Below are 21672 nucleotides of genomic sequence, written 5' to 3'. Positions count from 1 at the left end.
AAGTCAACATGACCTGCATCAAGCTGTCACAAATAGGCTGAGTAATTTTGTTACAAGATTGAGCAGGAGATATATCATGAAAAATGAAATAATGTACTTGTGAAATAGATGGACTTGAAGTGCTAAGGTCTAAACCAGGGAATAATGAAGAAAAATGGGAGCAGGAATTCTAGTAGCACTTTGCTCTTTAATTTCTTACACTAGTTTAAGTAGATGTCACTGATGTCTTCATGCAGCTATACATTTGAGTGCATACTGTACATATACCATTTGATTTGAGGCTTTGAGCATGTGGGATGCAGAAGACAAAGTAAAAATGACCCACGACTGTGCTGCAACACACAGCTCGAACCACATCATCAAGTTCGCCGATGACACGACCGTGGTGGGTCTCATCAGCAAGAACGATGAGTCAGCATACAGAGAGGAGGTGCAGCAGCTAACCGACTGGTGCAGAGCCAACAACCTGTCTCTGAATGTAAACAAGAGAGATGGTTGTTGACTTCAGGAGGACACGGAGCAACTACTCTCCACTGAGCATCAATGACTCCTCCGTAGAGATCGTTAAGAGCACCAAATTTCTTGGTGTTCACCTGGCAGAGAATCTCACCTAGTTCCTCAACACCAGCTCCATAGCAAAGAAAGCCCAGCAGTGTCTCTACTTTCTGCGAAGGCTGAGAAAAGTCCATCTCCCACCCCCCATCCTCACCACATTCTACAGAGGTTGTATGGAGAGCATCGTGAGCAGCTGCATCACTGCCTGGTTCGGAAATTGCACCATCTTGGATCGCAAGACCCTGCAGCGGATAGTGAGATCAGCTGAGATCATCGGGGTCTCTCTTCCCGCCATTAGAGACATTCACACCACACGCTGCGTCCGTAAAGCAAGCAACATTATGAAGGACCCCACGCACCCCTCATACAAACTCTTCTCCCTCCTGCCATCTAGCATAAGGCACCGAAGTATTTGGGCTCACGACTAGACTATGTAACAATTTCTTCCCCCAAGTCATCAGACTCCTCAATACCCAGAGCCTGGACTGATACCAACTGACTGCCCTCTACTGTGCATATTGTCTTGTTTATCATTTATTGTAATACCTGCACTGTTTTGTGCACTTTACGCAGTCCTGGGTAGGTCTGTAGTCTAGTGTAGTTTTGTGTTGTTTTACGTAGTTCAGTGTAGTTTTTGTATTGTTCGTGTAGCACCATGGTCCTGAAAAACGTTGTCTCAATTTTACTGTGTACTGTACCAGCAGTTATGGTCGAAATGACAATTAAAAGTGACTTGACTTGACTTGAAATATAACTGTTCGATTGAACTATTGGAATAGAATGTTTAGAAAATAAAATCTGAATTTTAATGGAAGAATAAGTTTTCCAGAAAGTTAAAGAAAAGGTGAGGTTCAAGTCTAATTACAGTTAGGTAATAGAACCATCAACAAGAAAATGCACTCAGTGATAACTTTGTTCGGTACAATTGTACACCTTGTAAATGCAAGTATCTAATCAGCCAGGCGTGTGGCAGCTACTAATGCACTGAGCTCAATGCAGTTCAGTGGCTGAGTACTGTCATAACAACAATCTCTCTCTCAATGTCAGCACTACTAAGGAACTGACTGTAGACTTTAGGAGAGGGAAACCAGAGATCCACGAGCCAGTAATCATTGGAGTATCAGGGGTGGAGAGGGTCAGTAGCGCTAAATTCCTGGGTGTCACTATCTCAGAGGACATGCAATGTCCTGCAAGGGGTGCTGGTAGAGTCAGATATATTAGGGGCACTTAAACTGTTAGATGGCACATGGATGATAGAATGGAGAGGTATGCAGAAGAGAAAGATTAGATTGATCTTAGAGTAGTTTAACAGGTCAGCACATTGAGGGCTGATGGGTCTGTACTGTGCTGTAATGATAGTCTGCAGGGTATCCCACTCTGGTATCTTGTAGCCACGTTATTTATGTTTTGTCTTTGGCCCATCGAGTCTGCTCCACCATTTCATTATGCTGATTTAATTTTCCTCTCAGCCCTAATCTCCTGCTTTCTCCCTGTATCTCGTCATGCCCTGACCATTCAAGAATCCGTTAACCTATCCCTTAAATATACATAAATACTTGGCCTCCATAACTGCCTGTAGCAAAGTATTCCACAGATTTACCATTCTCTGGCTAAAGAAATTCCTCCTCATCTCTGTTCTAAAAGGACGCTCCTCTATTCTGAGGCTGTGTCCTCCGGTCTTAGACTCTCCCACCATAGGAAAGATCCTCTCCACATCCATTATGTCAAGGCCTTTCACCATTGATAGGTTTCAATGAGGTCATCCCTCATTCTTCTGAATTTTGGGGAATACAGGCCCAGAACCATCAAACGCTCTTCATGTGATGAGCCATTCAATCCTAGAATCATTTTCATGAATCTCCTTTGAACTCACTCCAGTTTCAGCACATTCTTTCTAAGATCAGGTGCCCAAACCTGCTCATAGTACTCCAATTGAGGCCTCAGCAGTGCTTTTTAAAGTTTCAGCATGACATCCTTGCTTTTATATTCTAGTCTTCTTGAAATATATGTTAACATTGTATTTGCCTTCCCCACCATAGACTCAGACTGGAAATTAACCTTTAGGGCATCCTGCATGAGGACTCCCAGCTCCTTTTGCACCTTAGTTTTTTGTATTTTCTCCACATTTAGAGAATAGTCAACCTTTTTCATTTCTTCTACCAAAGTGCATGCCCCTACACTTCCCAAAACACTATACTATCTGCCATTTCAATGTCCATTCTCCTCATCTAAGTCCTTCTGTAGCTTCCCTTTTTCCTCAGAACTATCTGCCCCTCCACCTACCTTTATATTGTCTGCAAACTTTGCAACAAAACCATCAATTCCATCATGCAGATCAATGAGATATAATGTAAAAAGAATCGGTCCCAACACAGCTCTCTGAGGAACACCGCTAATCAGCAGCAGCTAGCCAGAAAAGGCTCCCATTATTCCCTTTCTTTGCCTCCTGCCAATCAGCCACTGCTTTATCCATGCTAGAATCTTTTCTGTAATACCATGGACTCATAGCTTGTGAAGCAGCCTTATGTGTGGCACCTTGTCAAATGCCTTCTGAAAATCCAAGCACACAAAATCCAAGGCAGGGTGAAGGCCGAGGGCTCTGAGTTTCTTGTCGAGCTTGCAGGGAATTATGGTGTTGAATGCGTAGTCCAAGAATAGCATTCTCACAGAAACATCCTTTTTCTCCAGATGTGTATGGACGGTGTGTAGAGCTGTGGCTATTGCGTCATCTGTCGATGGGTTGTGTCGGTAAGCGAGTTGTAGGGGGTCCAGTGTGCATGGTAGCATGCTGCAGATGAAGTCCTTGACCAGCCTCTCAAAACATTTGCTTATTATTGCGGTGAGTGTGACAGGACACCAGTTGTTCAGGCATGTTACCTTGGTCTTTTTAAGTGCAGGGACAATGGTGGATGTTTTGAAGCAGGAGCGCACTGTACTGTGGGAGATGGAGAGACTGAAAATGTCTGTAAACACACCTGCCACTTGTGCCACACACACTCTGAGTACCTGTCCTGGGATGCCGTCCCAGGACAGGTGTTGGAGTCCAGTGATCACCGCTTGTTTTACCTTTAGGCTAAGCCTCAAAAACAAAATCGTAACTGAATGGCTTGGCGGGTCTTTTCAGAGGAGAGTTTAAAGTTAACTATTTTGATGTTGTTTAAAATTAGGTATCAGGAATGCAAGATTAAGGCACAATTTTTCCTTCATCAGAGAACCATATGTTTTGTTCACCACAGGTTATTACTGAGACTTGTTTTTATTCCAGATGTTAACTAAATTTATTTCTCCCAGCTGCAGTGTTAGATTTGAACCGTTAGCCCGGGAGTCTGGATTGTGAGCTGGGAACAACAATTCTGCTCCAGCTGCCAATTTAATTCAACACCACAAATGTCCGCTAGGAGGTGCCATTTACAAGTACACCTTCATTTCGTATGCACTCATTGGCCATTCCAGTAGGTACAGCTGTACACCTGCTCACTAATGCAAATATCTAAGCAGCCAAGTATGTGGCAGCAACTCAGTGCATGCAGACATGTTCGAGGTTCAGTTGTTGTTCAGATCAAACATCAGAATGGTGAAGAAGTGTGATCTAAGTGACTTTGACAGTGGAATGTTGTTGGTGCTAGTTGGGGTGGTTTGAGTATCTCAGATACTGCAGATCCCCTGAGATTTTCAACGACAACAGTCTATGGAGTTTACAGAGAATGGTGAGAAAGACAAAAGGCATCCAGTTCTCTGCGAAAATGCTTTGCTAATGAGACTGATTTAAGCTCTGAATGCACAACATGTTGAACCTTGAAGTGTGCTCTTCTACAGCACCAGAAGACTACAAACATACAGAAGTACACTCAGTAGCCTCTTTAGGTACCTCATGTACCTAAGTAAGTGGCCACTGTGTGTGGTTACTAGTGAGAAGGAAAGAATCAGAATAAGTACCGTCCAGTATGTGAGATTTCTTTCCTCCAGGGTGCAGCCTGTATGACAGGTTCACCAAAAGATTTCCTCCTTTTAATAGAGCTGTCACCTTTCAGTATGTGCAGGACAGTAATGGCAAGTATAGAACTGACTTGGTGTCAACTGTGACAAACGACCTTCATGTGCTCAAGTCTGGGCGGCAATTAAAGAAACACTGTTTTAATTTAAAGCTCCCATGGTGCAATTTTGTGGGTGCCAGTCACAGGATGGCCTTTTGAGACACAAAAGACTACAGGTGCTGAAATTTGGAGTGGAGAAACCAACAGCAAGAAGAAGTCATTGGGTTGAACAGCATCTGAGGATAGTTGGCATTTTAGTGTGAGACCTGGTATCAGTCCTGTTAGAGATTCTCAATCAGGAACATTGATCATCCCTTCTCATCTACAAATGATGCTTTACCCACAAGTTTTCATTTTCTTGAGGGTTAAAACACAACATATTGAGAGAGTGTTCTTAGCAATATCTTGAGGTGCAGTTTTGAAAATTACTGGGTATCTCAAAAGATTGAGAAGAGCTGGTCTTATGTGACTGTCAATCTATCTTAATGGTTCTCCTGCTGAGCTTAGACCATTAGAGGGCATTTGGCCTACGAAGTCTGCTCTGTCATTCAATCATGACTACTTATTTTCATTTGGTTGAGATTTACTGATGTCAACCATGAATTTTCAGTATTAGTTGGATCAGGTATGAGAACTTTATCGTCTATTGTAATGCAGTCATCCTTGTAAATCCCATCTGCTTCAAAACCAGCTTTGCATTTCCTCTGAGGTTAAAAATGGAATGCCCATCAATATCTTGGCAATAGATGCAGAATGTCAGAAGCTAAAATGATTTCTTTGTCTCTGGAGTGGTACAACTCTTAAACAAGCTTGGGGCAATACATGTAATATTGTCATCTTGGGTAAACATTAGGGCACCTTGTTTATTTCACACTGTATAATATTAACCAATCTGACAATTATTCATTGACATTGTTGGTAGATGTGAACCAATTCCTAAAGTGAATTGAAGGACCTTGGAATACATTTTCTGTATCTTTTGGCCATTCATGAAAGATCTTGTTTTATAAATCAATTATGTCAGGTCCTCTCTTGTCATCTGCATTACATACTTTTGACTGTACTGAGAATAGACAATGTTAATGAACTGCTTGTTTCACATTTCTAATGATAGGTTCCCCTCCGATCTTGAGTACCTGGCACAGTATTCTAAAATTGCAATCATGATATTGCAAAGTGGAAAACTCCTGATGCTAGAAATACTCAACAGGTTAGGCTGCACCTCTGCACAGAAGAACTGAATTAATGTTTCATGCAGACATTCATTCCATTTGCACCTTCACTGCAACTTAAAACTTGATTAACTTCTAACTTCCATGAATTATGATCAGAACTGATGAAAGTTAGAAATTCAGCAAGTTTTAAGTTGCATTAAAGGATAGGGTGGGGAGAATGTTTGTAATATGATAAAGACCAAGTGGTGACACTGACAAAGAACGTGGTGAAAGAGATCTAAATTGAATTAAGTTAATGAAAGTTAGGAGCGTTGGGAGGGTAGGGGGATATCTGGGGGAAAAAAACAGAATTCTGGAAGGGTTCCGCAGGTCAGACAAGTCCTAAGATTAACTAGAAAGGTGGGTTATTGGAAAATGTTTGTTATGATTTTGTACATTTTGGAGTGACGGAGGATGAGAGGTGACCTGATAGGGGTGTACAAGATAATGAGAGGCATTGATCGTGTGGATAGTCAGAGGCTTTTCCCCAGGGCAGAGATGGCTAGCACAAGAGGGCATAGTTTTAAGGTGCTTGGAAGTAGGTACAGAGGAGATGTAAGGGGTAAGTTTTTTACGCAGAGAGTGGTGAGTGCGTGGAATGGGCTGCTGGCGGTGGAGGTGGAAACCATAGGGTCTTTTAAGAGACTCCTGGATGGCTACATGGAGCTTAGAAAAAATAGAGGACTATGGGTAAAGCCTAGGGAGTTCTAACGTAGGGACATGTTCGACATAGCTTTGTGGGCCAAAAGGCCTGTATTGTGCTATATGTTTTCTATGTTTCTATCCCCTCGGGCTCTGCAGTCCCAAATCGGAAGATTAGATGCTGTTCCTTGATTTATGGAGCTTTATTGGAACAACAAGAGGTTAGAGAGGAGTGAAGTGGAATATTAAAGTGACATCATGCATATCATATTGTGCAACTGCAGATGCTGATTGACCTACTGATTATCCCCAACACTTTCTGTTTTTATTGCATGCAATAATGATCCCTTCATTTTGCTGGGTTTGAGTCTTGTTTTATGGGGTCATGCTTTTTGAAGAATAACATTTATTTTCATAAATCATTAATAATTTGATGGATGTAATTTGTGGTAGGAAATTTGTGAGTCACAGTTGACACTATGCAAATACGAGTCACCATCTTACATTTCAACTATTTCTTGCTGAATATCTTCTGTTGGTTACATCCATTTACTCACAGCAACAGGGGACTTTTTATATACAGAAATGAACAATTATACTCTTTCACCAATTACTTCCATGCATCACAATGCTGCTGTTTGACATTATCGCATACAAAAAAAAATCTGCAGATGTTGGAAATCCAAGCAACACACACAAAATCCTGATGAAGGGTCTTGGCCCAAAACACTTTTCTATAGATGCTGTCTGGCCTGCTGAGTTCTTCCGGCATTTTTTGTGTGTGCCATTATTGCATTGCTGATTGGAACTTGATTGACGATACCTGTAAATGTACGAATGGGATGTTTATTCATTGCTTAAAAGAATCAAGATTTTTCGAACTAACACACCCAAGATTCTGGAGGAACTCAGCAAGCCAGGCAGCATCTATGGAAAAGACTACATCGATGTTTTGGGCCAAGACCCTCCAGCAGGACTGGACTGGAGAGAAAAAGCTGAGTAGATTTAAAAGGTGGTGGGGGGGGGAAGGAGAGAGGAAAAACACAAATGATAGGTAAAACCTTAAAGAGGGAGGATGAAATAAAGAACTGGGAAGTTGATTGGTGGAAGAGATACTGGGCTGGAGAAGGGGGAGTCAGATAGAAGAGGACAGAAGGCCATGGAAAAGGGGGGAGGAGCACCAGAGGGAGGCGATGAGCGGGCAAGGAGATGTGTTTGTGGCTCCCAAGCAGTCAAGCTTAGGAACAATTCTTAAAGTTTTAATATGGCAAGCTGAAAAGTTTCAACTATCCACGGAATAGGTGAGGGGAGAAACTTGTAAATCCACATTAAAATGCAATGAGGAGGCGATCACGAAGAATTCCACAGGTTCCACGCTGGGAAAACGAAGTTAACAGTCACAGAAGATCTCAGCCGTCAAGTTGTATTCCGAAATCCACGTAGAGATATTACAAGGTGAAAGTCACGGAATATTCCTTAGCACAAGTGGACACCACATAACACGCCCAAATCCATGTAAGGGTTAACAAAAGTGGTCGCCACAGAATACTCCAAAAATCCACGTATGGATCATAAGAAGTGACAGTCCCATATCCAATATGCACTGTGGGCCGCTCATTTACCCAATCCTTTGGGCATGGGAAAGTATCAAACTTCACCCATTACTCTAGCGAGCTCCTGCTTGCAGTCCGAAGTCATAACTATCTCACTATCTCTCTCTCTCTCTCTATCTCTCACTCTCTCTCGCTCTGTCTCTCTCTATCTCTCTCTCTCTCTCTCTCTCTCTCTCTCTCTGTCTCTGTCTCTGTCTCTGTCTCTGTCTCTCTCTGTCCCAACACTCTCCCCGCATTTTGTTATACTGATGTCAAGCTCCTGCCTTGTCCAGGCGCTTAAAGTGACAATTCTGGGAATTATGGACAATGATTCTTACATCAGTGGTGGCCTAACTATTGGAGAGAATTTCTATGCACAGGATGTATGAGAATTTGGGGAAGCAGAGCTTGATTAGGGATAGTCAACATGGCTCTGTGAGGGGCAGCTCGTGGCTCACAACTCTAATTGAGTTTTCTGAGCAGGGGACAATGCAAATTGGTGAAGGTAGAGCAGAAGATGGGGTCTACATGGATTTTAGTCAGGCATTTAACAAGGATTTCCCATGATAGGCTCATCCAGAATGGGGCATGGGGTCCATGGGGATTTGGCTGCATGGATTCAGATTTGGCTTGCCCACGGAAAGCAGAGTGTGGTAATAGAAGGAGCATATTCTGCTTGGAGGTTCATAACTTGTGGTGTTACGCAGGAATCTGTTTAGGACCCCTACTCTTTGATATTTATAAATTACTTGGATGAGGAAGTAGGAAGGTAGTTTCGTGAGTTTGTAGATGACACAAAGGTTGGAGGCAATGTAGTTGGTTGTTCTAGATTACAATAGGATACAGACAGGTGTAGCCCCCCTGGCAACCCTCAGGGTTGCTCAACTCGTTGTCATCTAGGGAAACAGCCCTCAGCCCTGCCAAGCTGGGTAATTAAGTTTGTGTGGATGCTGTGTGATGTACCCCACCCCGCCGAATAACAGACAATACACATATACGGTTAAATGAATTACAGTTTATAGATATTACTGGAACTATATAATTAATAGAGATAAAATATAAAAGGAAAATAAAAGGCGCCACACTTAACAAAGTTCACTCTCTTCGTGCACAACAGTTAGAGCTCTAGTAACGATCCTCTCTTCACCATTGGATCCCCTCTGACCACCTCGACCTACCGCCTGGGACCAACCACGGTGGTCGACACGAGTCTGTCCCTGTCTCCTCTCCTCGCCGAAGACCCTGGACCTCGGACTCCTGCTCGGGGTCTGGCCCCGTTAGCTGGCTCACAGCACCTTGTCCATTCTCTCTCTCTCCATCGCGCCTTCTCCCCAAAAACCCACGCATCACAATAACTTACACACTAGAAAGAATAACATCTATCCCAATTGGTTCATTTGCTCTCTTATCAATAATATAACCCAAGCAAGCTGCTAGCGAGAGAACTTTCTCAGCAGTTAACATATCAAAGAAGCCATTTTAATTATAACATAACAAAAAGGCCAAAGAGAAAGGGAGGAGAAGATGGCGGCGCGACGCAGCTCGCGCGGCCTCTCCGGTGAATGATATCGTATTTGTGAGTAGGATGCTGTGCACAATTTTGATTTGATGGAGACAGACGTGAGAAGCAAGAAGGAACATCTGGAGAAACTTCTGAAATGCCCAGTTCGCTGCCGCTGCTACTATGCGATCGAGAATCTCCGGAGGGGAAGGCCCCAAATCCTCGGCTTTGCCTGTTGCTGGTGGCTGGGGCTGGGGTTGAAGCGCTCAGCAGAGATGGTGCTCGGTGTCGGAGGGCTGATCGGAGGCTCGAAGTTTTCGGATGGACTCAGAGTCGGACTGTGGTCGGGTGCTTCCAGGGTGCTGCATCAGCAAGGTTGCGGTGCTGGAAGCTCATGGCAGGGAGAGTTTTCTTCCTTCTACCATCTGCGTGAGGTGATGGGACTTTCGAGAGACCTTGAGACTTTTTTTACCGTGCCCATGGTCTGTTCTTCATCAAATTATGGTGTTGCTTGCACTGTTGTAACTATATGTTATAATTATGTGGTTTTTGGCAGTTTTTCAGTCTTGGTTTGTCTTGTGTTTCTGTGATATCACACTAGAGGAACATTGTATCATTTCTTAATGCATGCATTACTAAATGACAATAAAAAAGGACTGCGTGTCCTCTCAATCTAATTTTAATTAGCCTACGCAGTAACCTAAAAGAAGAAATGCCTTACACAGGAGAAGTGGCTGTTGGAGTTCAATCCAGTAAAGTGTGAAAGGATATACTTTGGAAGATTGGACTTGAAGGTGGAGGAGAGATCTTGGTATCCTAGTCTATGGATCCCTCAAAGTTGACGGACATGTTGATAGAGCGATTAAGTATTGACCTTCATTAATCGGGAGATTAATTGGGGGATTGTACACTGCATACATACTTTGATAATAAACGTACTTCAAGATTGAGTTAGTTCTGGTGGCTTTATTATGGGAAAAATATGGAAGATTTAGAGAAGGTTCAAAGGAGATTTATCAAGATGCTACTTGGATTAGAGGACGTATTATGACGAAAGGTTTAACGAGCTAGGGTTTTTCTCTTTGGAGCAATGCAGGGCAAGAGATGACTTGATAGAGATGTAAAGGATTATGAGAGCCAGAGATAAAGTGGTCATCTGGCAACTGTTGACCAGTGCCAGAGGATGTGTACTTAATCAGAGTGGAGGGAAGTTTGGAGGAGATGTCAGAGATAGATATTTTGCACAGAATGGTGGATGCCTGGAATACGCTGCTGGGACTGGTGGTGCAGGCTGAAAATTGGAACATTTAAGAGACTCCTGGATAAGAACATGGATGTAAAAAAAATTAGAGTGTTATGGTCCCTGTAGAAGGGAAGGTTGATTGTAGATTGATTTTGGTGTAGTTTAAAAGGTCAGCACAACATTGTGGGGTGAAGGGCCTAATCTGTGCTCTACTATACTATGCTCACCATCTGTAGACCATATGGTAGTGTTTGAGGATAAGGACACTTTAATCTTTACTGTTAATCTACCTGCTCCAAATAGCATTTAATGTGCACTTCATTTGCAAAATGCAGCTTATTGATTTGTGAAAAATAAGAAATGAAATGGAGCAATGGAAGTACAAATGTAGTCCAAAGTAATTGTTTAGATTATTTTTAATCAGAAACTAATTAACAGCTTTTAGTTGTAAATTGTTCAGAGATTGCACATTTTCTTTTTGTCGAAGAATTATAAGGGTCATTTCAAAATCACTGCTTGATTACTCTGTAGCTGTTTGCCGTTGCTAAGTAATGACTAGCGGTTGCCAGGTGCTCTGTGACCAGACATTGTTTTTACTCTGAAGATTGTACTCAATGATTTAGGTTAAATCTTGATGAAATGCAGAGCATGAAAGGACAACCTTATGTAATTTCTTGATTTGGCACATCATCAGAACATTTTACATGGGGTAAGAGTTCAGTATGTAAAATTTGGGTTATAAACAAACCAAAACATAGCAAGCATCAAGCTGGCACTGGTGAAGCAAGGTGACGCTTTCTGGGCAGCTTAAAAACTTCTAAATATACTTCTGAACTACTCTCACTGCAATCTGCAACCTGTAGTTACCCTTTAAGCAGCATATATTTTTGAACTGTCTTAACTAACTAGCAATTTCACAAGCTTCTGAAAGAGTCAAAGGACTTGGCTCTCAATGCAGGGATGACTCCTTAAAGTGGATAAAAGTACATTGTCATGGCTGGAAGGAGGGAAGGACTCCAAGCTAGACTGAAACATAGAGGTATAAAAGTTCCTTTACTTAGCATCTTGTCAGCGAATGTAGAGTCACTGGAGAACAAGACTGAGGACCAAAGCGTAAGATTGCTATATCAGAGGGAATGGAGGAATTGCTGAATTCTCTGTTCCATGGAGACATAGCTCTTTCCAGATAAGCCAGATGCATCAGTAAGACTTCAGGGCTATCTGATACACAGGATGGACGGGACTGCTGATTTGAAGAGGGCAAAAGGTGGGGTCTTTGTTTCATGATAAGCTCCTTGTTGTGCTCGGACATAGTGATCTTGTTACGCTCTTGTTCCCCCAATCTGGAACATGTAATGATTAAGTGCCAGCCGTTTTACTGCCAAGAAAGATCTCCTCTGTGATCCTGACCACAGTTTACATACAGCCAATGGGCAGGCATTTGAGGTACAAAGTGCTGCGGTCGGCAAACAAGTCACAACCTAGCATGACACCTTTCAAATCATTGTTGGGGTCTTCAGTCAGGCTTGTTTAAATAAATTCCTGCCCAATTATCATCAACATATCACTTGCAGCTCAACACACTCAACACTGTTATGCTATGATTAGGAATGCCTACTGTTCCATCTCCAGACTGCATTTTGGGAAACCTGATCACTTGGCTGTACTTCTCCTACCTGTATACTGGCAGGGTCTAAAGAGCAAGGCTCCTGAGATAAGTACATCAGAGAGGTGGTCATGGGAGGCAGAGGAGCAGTTACTGGACTGCTTTGAATGGATGAACAGGCCCATGTTCAAGGAATCATCAGAGTATCTGAACAAATATACCACAGTTGTCATGGACTTTATAAAAACAGTTGTAGAAGAGACTACCCCCACAAAATCATTCAGAGTCTTTCCCAACCAGAAGCCCTGGATGAACCAAAAGATCGACAATCTGCTGAGGGCTAAATAAGTGGTGTTCAGGTCTGGTGACCGAGAAAACTATAACAGGTCCAGGTACAACTTCTGGAAAGCTATCTCACATGCGAGGTGGCAATTCTGGACCAAACTTGAATATCCGACAATTGTGGCAGGCCTTGAATGCTATCAACTCCAATGAAGTGAAACTAAGTGACATAGGTGGCAACAAGGTTTCGCTTCTAGATGAGCTGAATACCTTTTGTGCATGACTGTCAAAGCATAGGGGTGTCTTCATAAACTTCCCACAGCCCCTGAAGGCACTGTGATTTTGGTCTCTGAGGCTGACATGAGAGCATCATTCAGCGGGGTGAACTCACGAAAACATCTGGTCTGGCTGGGGTGCTTGTCCGAGTACTAAAGACTGGTGCTGATCAGCTGACTAGAATGTTCACTGATATTTTTAACCTCTTGCTTCGGCAGTTTGAGGCACCCACCTGCTTCAAATAGGCTTCTCTTATACTAGCGCCTAAGAAGAACATGGTAACCTGTTCCAATGACTCGTCCAGTAGTACTTATATCCACTGTGATGAAGTGCTTTGAGAGTTTGTTGATGAAATATATCAATTCCTGCCTAAAAGGTGACTTGGATATGCTCCAATTTGCCTGTTGCCACAGCAGGTCAACAGCAGATGCCATTTCATCGGCTCTTCATGCAACCCTGGAGTATTTCAATAGTGAAGGTGCACACATCGGGTTGCTCAGCACTCAATACCATCATCCCCTCAAAGCTAATCAGTAAGCTTCAAGATCTCAGCCTTAATACCTCCTTGTGCATTTGGAACCTCGATTTCCTCACTTACAGACCCCAGTCAGTTCGGATTGGCAACAACATTTCCTCCACAATTTCCATCAGCACAGGGGCACCACAGGGTTGTGTGCTTAGGCCTCTGCTCTCCTTGACTGTGAGGCTAAGCACAGCTCCATTGCCATATTTAAATTTGCTGATGACACCACTGTTGTTGGCTAAATGGAATGTGGTGATGAAACAACATACAGGAGGTAGATTGAAAACCTGGCTGAATAGTGCCACAAGAACAACCTCTTACTCAATGTCCACAAGTCCAAAGAGCTGATTATTGACTTTAGGAGGTAGAAACCAGAGATCCATGAGTCAGTCCCCATCAGGGGGAGAGGGTCAGCACCTTTAAATTCTTCGGTATTTTCATTTCAAAGGAACTATCCTGGGTCCAGTACTTAAATGCCATTGTAAAGAAAGCCCATTAGTGCCTCTACTTTGTTAGAAGTTTCAAAAGACTTGGCATGTCATCTAATACTTTGACAAGCATCTTTTGATGTACGGTGGAGATTATATTGACTGGTTGCATCATGGCCTGGTATGGAAACAGCAATGCCCTTGAATCGAAAAGCCTACAAAAATAATGGATACAGCTCAGTCCATAATGTATGAAGCCATCCCCACCATTAAGTATATCAACATCGATGCTGTCACAGGAAAACAGCATCAAGGACCACTACCATGCTGGCCATGTTCTCTTTTCACTACTGCAATCAGGAAGGAGGTACAGGAACCTTAGGAGTTACACCACAGATTCAGGAACAGCTATTAACTTTCAACCATCCAACTCTTGGGGATAACTTCCCTTAGCTTCAGTTGCCCCATCACTGAAATGATCCCATAACCTATGGACTTATTTTCAAGGACTTTTCATCTTATGTTCTCAATATTTATTGCTTATTTTTTAAAATTATTTTTTTCATTTTGTATTTGCACAGTTTGTTGTGTTTTGTGCGTTAATCATTTATCTATGATTATGTGTGCAATTTTTCCCTGTTCTCTTGTGTTTATTTGTATTACTGTGAAAGTCTGCAAAAATGAATCTCAGGGTTGTATGTAGTGACATAATCTACTTGGATAATACATTTTCTTTGAACTATACTTGCATTGATTAGAACAGTATTTGCTACAAAGACCAGGTCCTTGCTGCACGAGAATTAGTGTTAGTTATTTGTTGGATATTTAACTCATTTAAAAGTTAAAAAAAAAAAGAAGCAAAAACCTGAACAATCCCATGACTACTTGCAATTAATTAAGAAGAAAACATAAGATAAAAATTTACAATTGAAGTAAGGAGTCTAGAAATAGAATCTGTTGAAGACGATAACAATCATGTAGAGCAGGGGTCCCCAACCTTTTTTTGCAGTGCAGACCGGTTTCATATTGACAATATTCTTGCGGACCGGCCGACCGGGGGGTGGTGGGGGTGATGGTTGCCAACGGACAAGAGTACAGTAGCAGTCAAATACATTGTACTTACCCCAAAAAGACTACAATGACCATGAAGCCTTTCGCAGGCACCAGTGCACATGCGTGACTTGCGTATGCGTGCACGTGCCGTTTTTTTGCTACAAATCGTTTTTGGCGATTCTGTTTGGGAGGGGGGCGCTGTTAATCACGACCGGAATATCGGTGATAAGTGGCTGATACACTCAATTTCGTTTCTAAAAGGGTTTATCTAACGAATTTAATATTAAGCACACAGCGCATATTTTCCTCGCATGAATGTAGCGATAAGTCAATTATCAGGGGAGGACAGGGGGGCTTGAAATACGTGTTGAACGAACTCCCAGTAGAAGTGGCAGAAGCAGGTTCAATATTATCATTTAAAGTTAAATTGGATAGGTATATGGACAGGAAAGGAATGAGGGTTATGGGGTGAGTGCAGGTCGATGGGACTAGGTGAGCGTAGCGTTCGGCACAGGCTAGAAGGGCCGAGATGGCCTGTTTCCATGCTGTAATTGTTATATGGTTATATAAGTCACTTATCAGTCAATAGCATCATAACATTTTAAGTAACGTTTGGATATTAAACACACAGTGCATATTTTTCCCGTATGAACATATAAAATCATTGCAACGTACCAATATCGCTGAATCAGTGGGAGCCCTGGGCTTGTTTTCCTGCAACAAGACGGTGCCATTGAGGGGTGATGGGAGACAGCGATACTCAAAGGGGGTTCCTTATGTCCAGTCTATTCCGCAATTTAGTTTTTGTTACATTCATTGCAGAGATATGTTGGAAATGGAAGCAACGTTTTCAGTGCTTTCCTGACTATCTCAGGATATTTAGCCTTGACTTTGATCCAGAATGCCGGCAGAGATGTTATGGCAAACATAATTTTCAGCCCGCCGTCATTTGCAAACTCGAGGAGTTGATCTCCTTCCCGCGCGGACATGGACGACGCGCGGGTAATGACCTCGCGTGCGTCCAAGCTCAACAGTGTGTGACAGGAAATGAGGAAAGGTGCAGCTGACTCATATTGCCAAATCATATCGTTTCCTCGCGGCCCGGTAGCACTTGCCTCGCGGCCCGGTAGCGCTTGCCTTGCGGCCTGGTGGTTGGGGACCGCTGATGTAGAAATGAAATTTGACTCTCTAAAGGATGCCTTGGTAGAATCAGTAAAGTCAGTGATTCCTAAAAAAAGAAAAAAGCACAAAGAATAAATGGATGACAGATGAAATCAAAAATCTAATGGAAGAAAGGAGACGGAAAAAAGCAAATCCTATAGAATATAAGTCCTTAGATAAAAAAGTTAAAAACTTATGTCAAAAAGCCAAAGAAGAATGGTTAAACCAGGAATGTGAGCAAATAGAAAGAATCCCTATTACTGGTCCAAAAAGGTTACATCAACAAATCAAGAATATCAGTAGTAAAAAGCTCCTCTGTTCTTCGGGTGCATGTTTGAAAACAAAGGACGGTACCATTATCATGGAAAAAGATGAGATTATGAACAGATGGACTGAGTATACTCAGGAATTGTTTGAAGACGATCGAAGCAAAAAACCAGAAATTAAGAAAAACATTGAAGGTCCAAGTATTTTAAAATCTGAAGTTCGTAATGCAATAAATAAGATGAAGAAAGAAAAGGCAGCAGGTCCTGATGAACTAGTAATAGAACAAATTATCACCCTTGAAGATTATGGAATTGAAAAACTTACTGATTTAATCAATGACATTTATGAGACTGGAATAATACCAGAAGAGATGAAAAAATCAGTATTTATTACTCTTCCTAAGAAACCTGGAGCAATAGAATGTGAATTACATAGGACCATAAGTTTATTGAATCATATCACCAAGATACTTCTCAGAACTTTGTTGACAAGAGCTAAAAATAAGATACAAGCTGAAGTAGGTAAAGAACAATGTGGTTTTGTGAAAGACAAAGGTAGAAGAAACGCAGTATTAATGTTAAGGATACTATCAGAACGAGCTATTCAAGTGCAAAAAGATTTGTTTGTTCTATAGACCACACAAAAGCATTTGATAAACTGAAGCACAATAAGTTATTTGAAATTTCACAGAAAACTCTAGATCTAGATTCGAAAGACCTCCGCCTAATCAGAAATCTGTACTGGGAACAAACTGCTCCTGTAAGAACAGATGGAGAAGTGAGTCAGTTTACGAAAATCAAGACAGGTGTTAGACAAGGGTGTGATTTCTCCCCTGATTTATTTAATGTGTACAGTGAAACAATATTACAAAAAATAAGAGATACCTTGGGAATCAAAGTTGGCGGTGAAAACATCAATAATTTCAGGTATGCAAATGACACTGTGTTAATTGCAAGTACAGAGGAAGAACTACAAAACTTAATTGATATAGTTGTTGAAGAAAGTGCAAAAATGGGTCTATATCAATTGCAAAAAAACGTAATGTATGGTGATATCCAAAAAGAAGGAGAATCCTATCTGCAGGCTGAGAATAAACAGGGAAGACATAAAACAAGTACAGAACTTTTACTACTTAGGAAGCTGGGTGACATCAGATGGCTGATGTGACATGGACATTAAAAGAAGAATAGGGATGAGAAAAGGCACCTTTACAAGAATGAAGAATATACTGACCAACACTAAGCTAGGCATGACAACCCGCCTCAGAGTACTGAAATGTTACATTTATCCAGTTATGTTATATGGCTCAGAATGTTAGACAATATTTAGTAACATGAGGAAACAAATTGAAGCAGCAGAGATGTGGTTTTTGAGGAGGATGCAAAGAATATCATGGACGAAACGAATATCTAACGAGGATGTCATGAACAGAGCAAGCACAAAAAGGGAAATAATGTATGAGATCATGAAAAGGCAACATAACTTCATTGGATATGTGATTAGGAAAGAGGAGTTAGAATGCACGGTAATTATGGGAAAGATTGAAGGGAAGAAAGCAAGAGGAAGACAAAGACAAATGATGATGGAGACAGCAGCCAGAGAACTGGAAATGAATACCAATGAATTGATCCACTTGACCTGAAGCAGGAGTGTGTGGGCCATGGCAGTCAAAGCTCAAACTGGGCGTGGCACATGATGATGATGATTTAACTCATTGTACAATGATTTTGGCCATTTGTACCTGTTCAGATGAGAGTACTACAATAAGAGCAGTATTGTTAATACAAAATATGTTTGTCTGCATGAGAACCAAGCTTTGAAACTGGGGTCATGGGATCCTGGGGATTTTATGGAAGGAGTCCTTGGAAATCAAAAAACAATCTAATTTGAATCTACGCATTACTTAAGCACAGCATTGCTGGAAAGCTCCTTTTAATCAGTTTTCTGTTTGTTATCAGCATCCCAACAAATACTTACAGCAATTAATAAACACAAGAGATTCTGCAGATGCATGAAATCCAGAGCAACACATACACACAAAAAGCTGGAGGAAAACAGAAGGTCACGCAGCATCTAAGGAGAGGAATAAACAATCAACGTTTTGGGCCGGGACTTCCTCTGACTTCTTTCACTTGCCAGCTTGTGCTCCTTCTCCTTTTCCTACCTTTTTTATTCTGGCTTCTGCCCCCTTCCTTTCCAGTCCTGTGAAAGATCTTGGCTTGAAGTGTTGACTGTTTATTCCTCTCCCTAGATGCTGCCTGACCTGCTGAGTTCTCCAGCATTTTATGTGTGTTAAAGCAATAGTCAGGGGAATATTAGCAGCGTTTCACTTGAAAATGTCATAAATTTATTTAATGGTTGATAGTCATAAAACTTAAATAATTGATTCAAGCATTCTTTTGAAAACTTTTTGAAAATTAAAAGTGATAATTTTGATATGATGGAGCTCTTGGCCTTTAAAATTGGCTAAACTTCTTGTTATGGACCAAGTGACTTAAACAGATCTTCGGTCTTTGATGGTGTCACATTCCATGCTTGCCAACTTGAAATGTGCTATAGTTTGTATGTATTTCACAGTGTTGACTGTCTCTTTCAAAACATTGCTTTACAGTTGTTTTCTGTCATTATTGTTGGTGGCCGCTGTGGTCTGGAAGATTAAGCAAAGCTGTTGGGCGTCAAGGAGGAGAGAGGTAAGCTTATTCCAAGAATATACCATGCTGACTTCAACCTGCACCTATGTACTTACCCAAATAAGATGCATTCTGCTTTACAGAACAAGATTAGACATAGAAGCTGCAGCTGCACTGAGCTTTGGGGAAACTCCATGTGGAATATTTTGAGTGCAGTTCTGGTTTCCTTATGTGAGAAAGGACTTTTGCCATTGCGTCAAAGGTTTATCAGACTAATTTCAAGGATGACAGGACTGATATATAAGGAGATTTTGGATAGGATGGGCTAATATTCGGTAGAACATTAAAAGAGGAACTCACAAAACCAGGTTCTAAGAGGACTAGAACAGTCCAGAGACAATATTCATAATGGCTGAAAAACATCCATCGAATATAAAATACTACACAGTACAGGCTAACCTTTTAACTTGCTCTGAAATCAATCTAGCCTGTCCTTCCCACATAACCTTCATTTTTCTATCATCCAACTGCCTATCTAAGAGTTTCTTAAATTCCCCTAATGTATATGCCTCTACCGCCATCCTTGGTCAGGCATTCCATTCACTTACCACTCTCTGAGTAAAGAGCTTGCCTCTGACAACCCTCCCATACTTAATTTCCAATCAGTCCACAACCATAAAGAGTCCAGACCTAAGGTTCACAGGGGGGTGTACCATTTAGAACCAAAATCACAAGAGATTTTTTTCCCTTGGAGGGTGATGGACATGCAATTTACTCATCCATAGTTATTCAATATATTGAAGAAGGAGATTCGTGCACTTCACAATGCAAAAGCATCCCAGGATATGGGAGACGGCAGAACAGGGCAGTGAAGTAGATGATGAACTGAGAATGATCGTGTTGAATGGTTAGGCATGGCTGTATGGCAAACTCTGCTGCAATTTGCTATCATTAGCTTATTTCATGAAGAAGTAGTGACTAATGTTATGGTGGCTTGGATAGTCTTTTTCCTGAAACTGATCACATGTATTAGCACAGAAATTCCTCATTCAGTCATACCCTTAGTAATACAGATTTTGAACTAAATAATGTCATGTATTTAAATATAAAATTTATGCTTAACGTAATATGGGTATTTTGAAACATAAACATCATAAAATGAGACTGAGTTAGAATTTCTTTTATGTAATAACATTTTATTATTTTACATCCACTATAATAAATCTATATGTGCCTGTCCTTTTGGAAGCATTTGATGCTATGCTGTTAATTACAATAATTAAAGTTTCATTAACTTTCATCTAGTTCTTTCAAGTATTTAATCAATGAACTTATAGATGTTGTTCTGTTTTATGTGCAGTACTCCAGTATGAGGGTGCTGTGGTGGGGCTGGAATGTGTGACAACACTTGTAGGCTGCCCCAACCCCTTTTAGTCTGTTGGTTGTTAATGCATTTGACACATTTCACTGTATGTGATTATTAAATCTAAATCTGAAATCTGAAACTTACAAAATAATTGTTGAATTATGACAAATCATAAATGCTCAGAACAACAAGGCATTATTCAACTCCTTCCCTGTTCTACTGCATTTTAAAAATTTGTATTAAGTGTGGTTTCGTGTGGAAATGCATAATCCAGATCTTCCTTAAATGCCATTTTTCGTTTGCGTCACTGAGCACTAGTATACACTCAGTGTGCACTGAATATATGTTTGTGTTCTTCTGCTGTAGTCCATCCACTTCAAGGTTTGACATTACAAACTTCTGAGATGCTCTTCTGCTATCACTTCTGTAACTCATGGTTATTTGAGTTACTGTCTCCTTCCTGTCAGCTTGAACCAGTCCTCTGGCTTCTCTCATTAACAAGGCCATAGCACTGTAATAAATCTTAAGTTTTATTTTAATTGTGGAAGTCTCCTTGATTCCTGCACTTGAGTTTGCAACTGGATGCCTTTTGTTTCTCTGTATATTCTCGGTAAACTTGAGAGACTGTTGTGAAAATCCCAGGAGATCAGCAATTGATGAGATACTCAAACTACCCCGTCTGGCACTAACAATCTTTTCAAGGTCAAAGTCACTTCGATCAAATTTCTTCTGTATTCAGATGCTTGGTCTGAACAGCAACTGAACCTCTTGACCATTTCTTCATGCTTTTATCCAATGAGTTGCTGCCACACAATTGGCTGATAAGATATTTGTATTAATAAGTAGGTATTAGGTGTACCTACCAAATTGGCCACTGAATGTAGTTGGATTTGAGGCAAACAAGTGAGTCTAATTCATTTTCACTTCGTGTCCACATGCAGAAATCTTCAGATTCCAGAGTGCTGTTCCTTCACGTGAATCTGAATGATCAAAGATCAAAGTAAATTGATTATCATAATACATACATAGAAAACCTACGGTACAATACAGGCCCTTTGACCCACAAAGCTGTGCCAAACATGTCCTTACTTAGAAATTACCTAGTGTTACCCATGGCCCTCTATTTTTCTGGAGTCTTTTAAAAGGACCTATTGTATCTGCCTCCACCACTGTTGCCGGCAGCTCATTCCACACACTCAGCACTCTCTGTGTAAACAGTTTACCCTTGACATCCTCTCTGTACCTTCTTCCAAGCACCTTAAAACTGTGCCCTCTCGTGCTAGCCATCCTAGCCCAGGG

General features: G+C 41.3%; 1 protein-coding gene across 2 annotated transcripts in view; it reads left to right on the top strand.

Moving 5' to 3' along the window:
- atrn (attractin) overlaps window positions 1-21672 on the top strand; it is a 408487-nt gene that overhangs the window by 281248 nt on the left and 105567 nt on the right. The window contains exons 26-27 of one of the 2 annotated variants that reach the window (XM_072256712.1): window positions 18989-19067; window positions 19151-20247. In XM_072256712.1, coding sequence (XP_072112813.1) covers window positions 18989-19067; window positions 19151-19336 — 265 coding nt within the window. In that variant the 3' untranslated portion in view covers window positions 19337-20247. Of the gene's footprint in view, window positions 1-18988; window positions 19068-19150; window positions 20248-21672 lie in introns of those variants that run through there. The other variant, XM_072256711.1, reaches the window with a different exon arrangement.

The sequence above is a fragment of the Mobula birostris genome, chromosome 4 (assembly GCF_030028105.1).
Source record: "Mobula birostris isolate sMobBir1 chromosome 4, sMobBir1.hap1, whole genome shotgun sequence".
In the NCBI taxonomy this organism is placed as follows: domain Eukaryota; kingdom Metazoa; phylum Chordata; class Chondrichthyes; order Myliobatiformes; family Myliobatidae; genus Mobula; species Mobula birostris.
The sequence above is the reverse complement of the archived record's forward strand: the minus strand, read 5'-3'. Positions and strand labels throughout refer to the sequence as shown.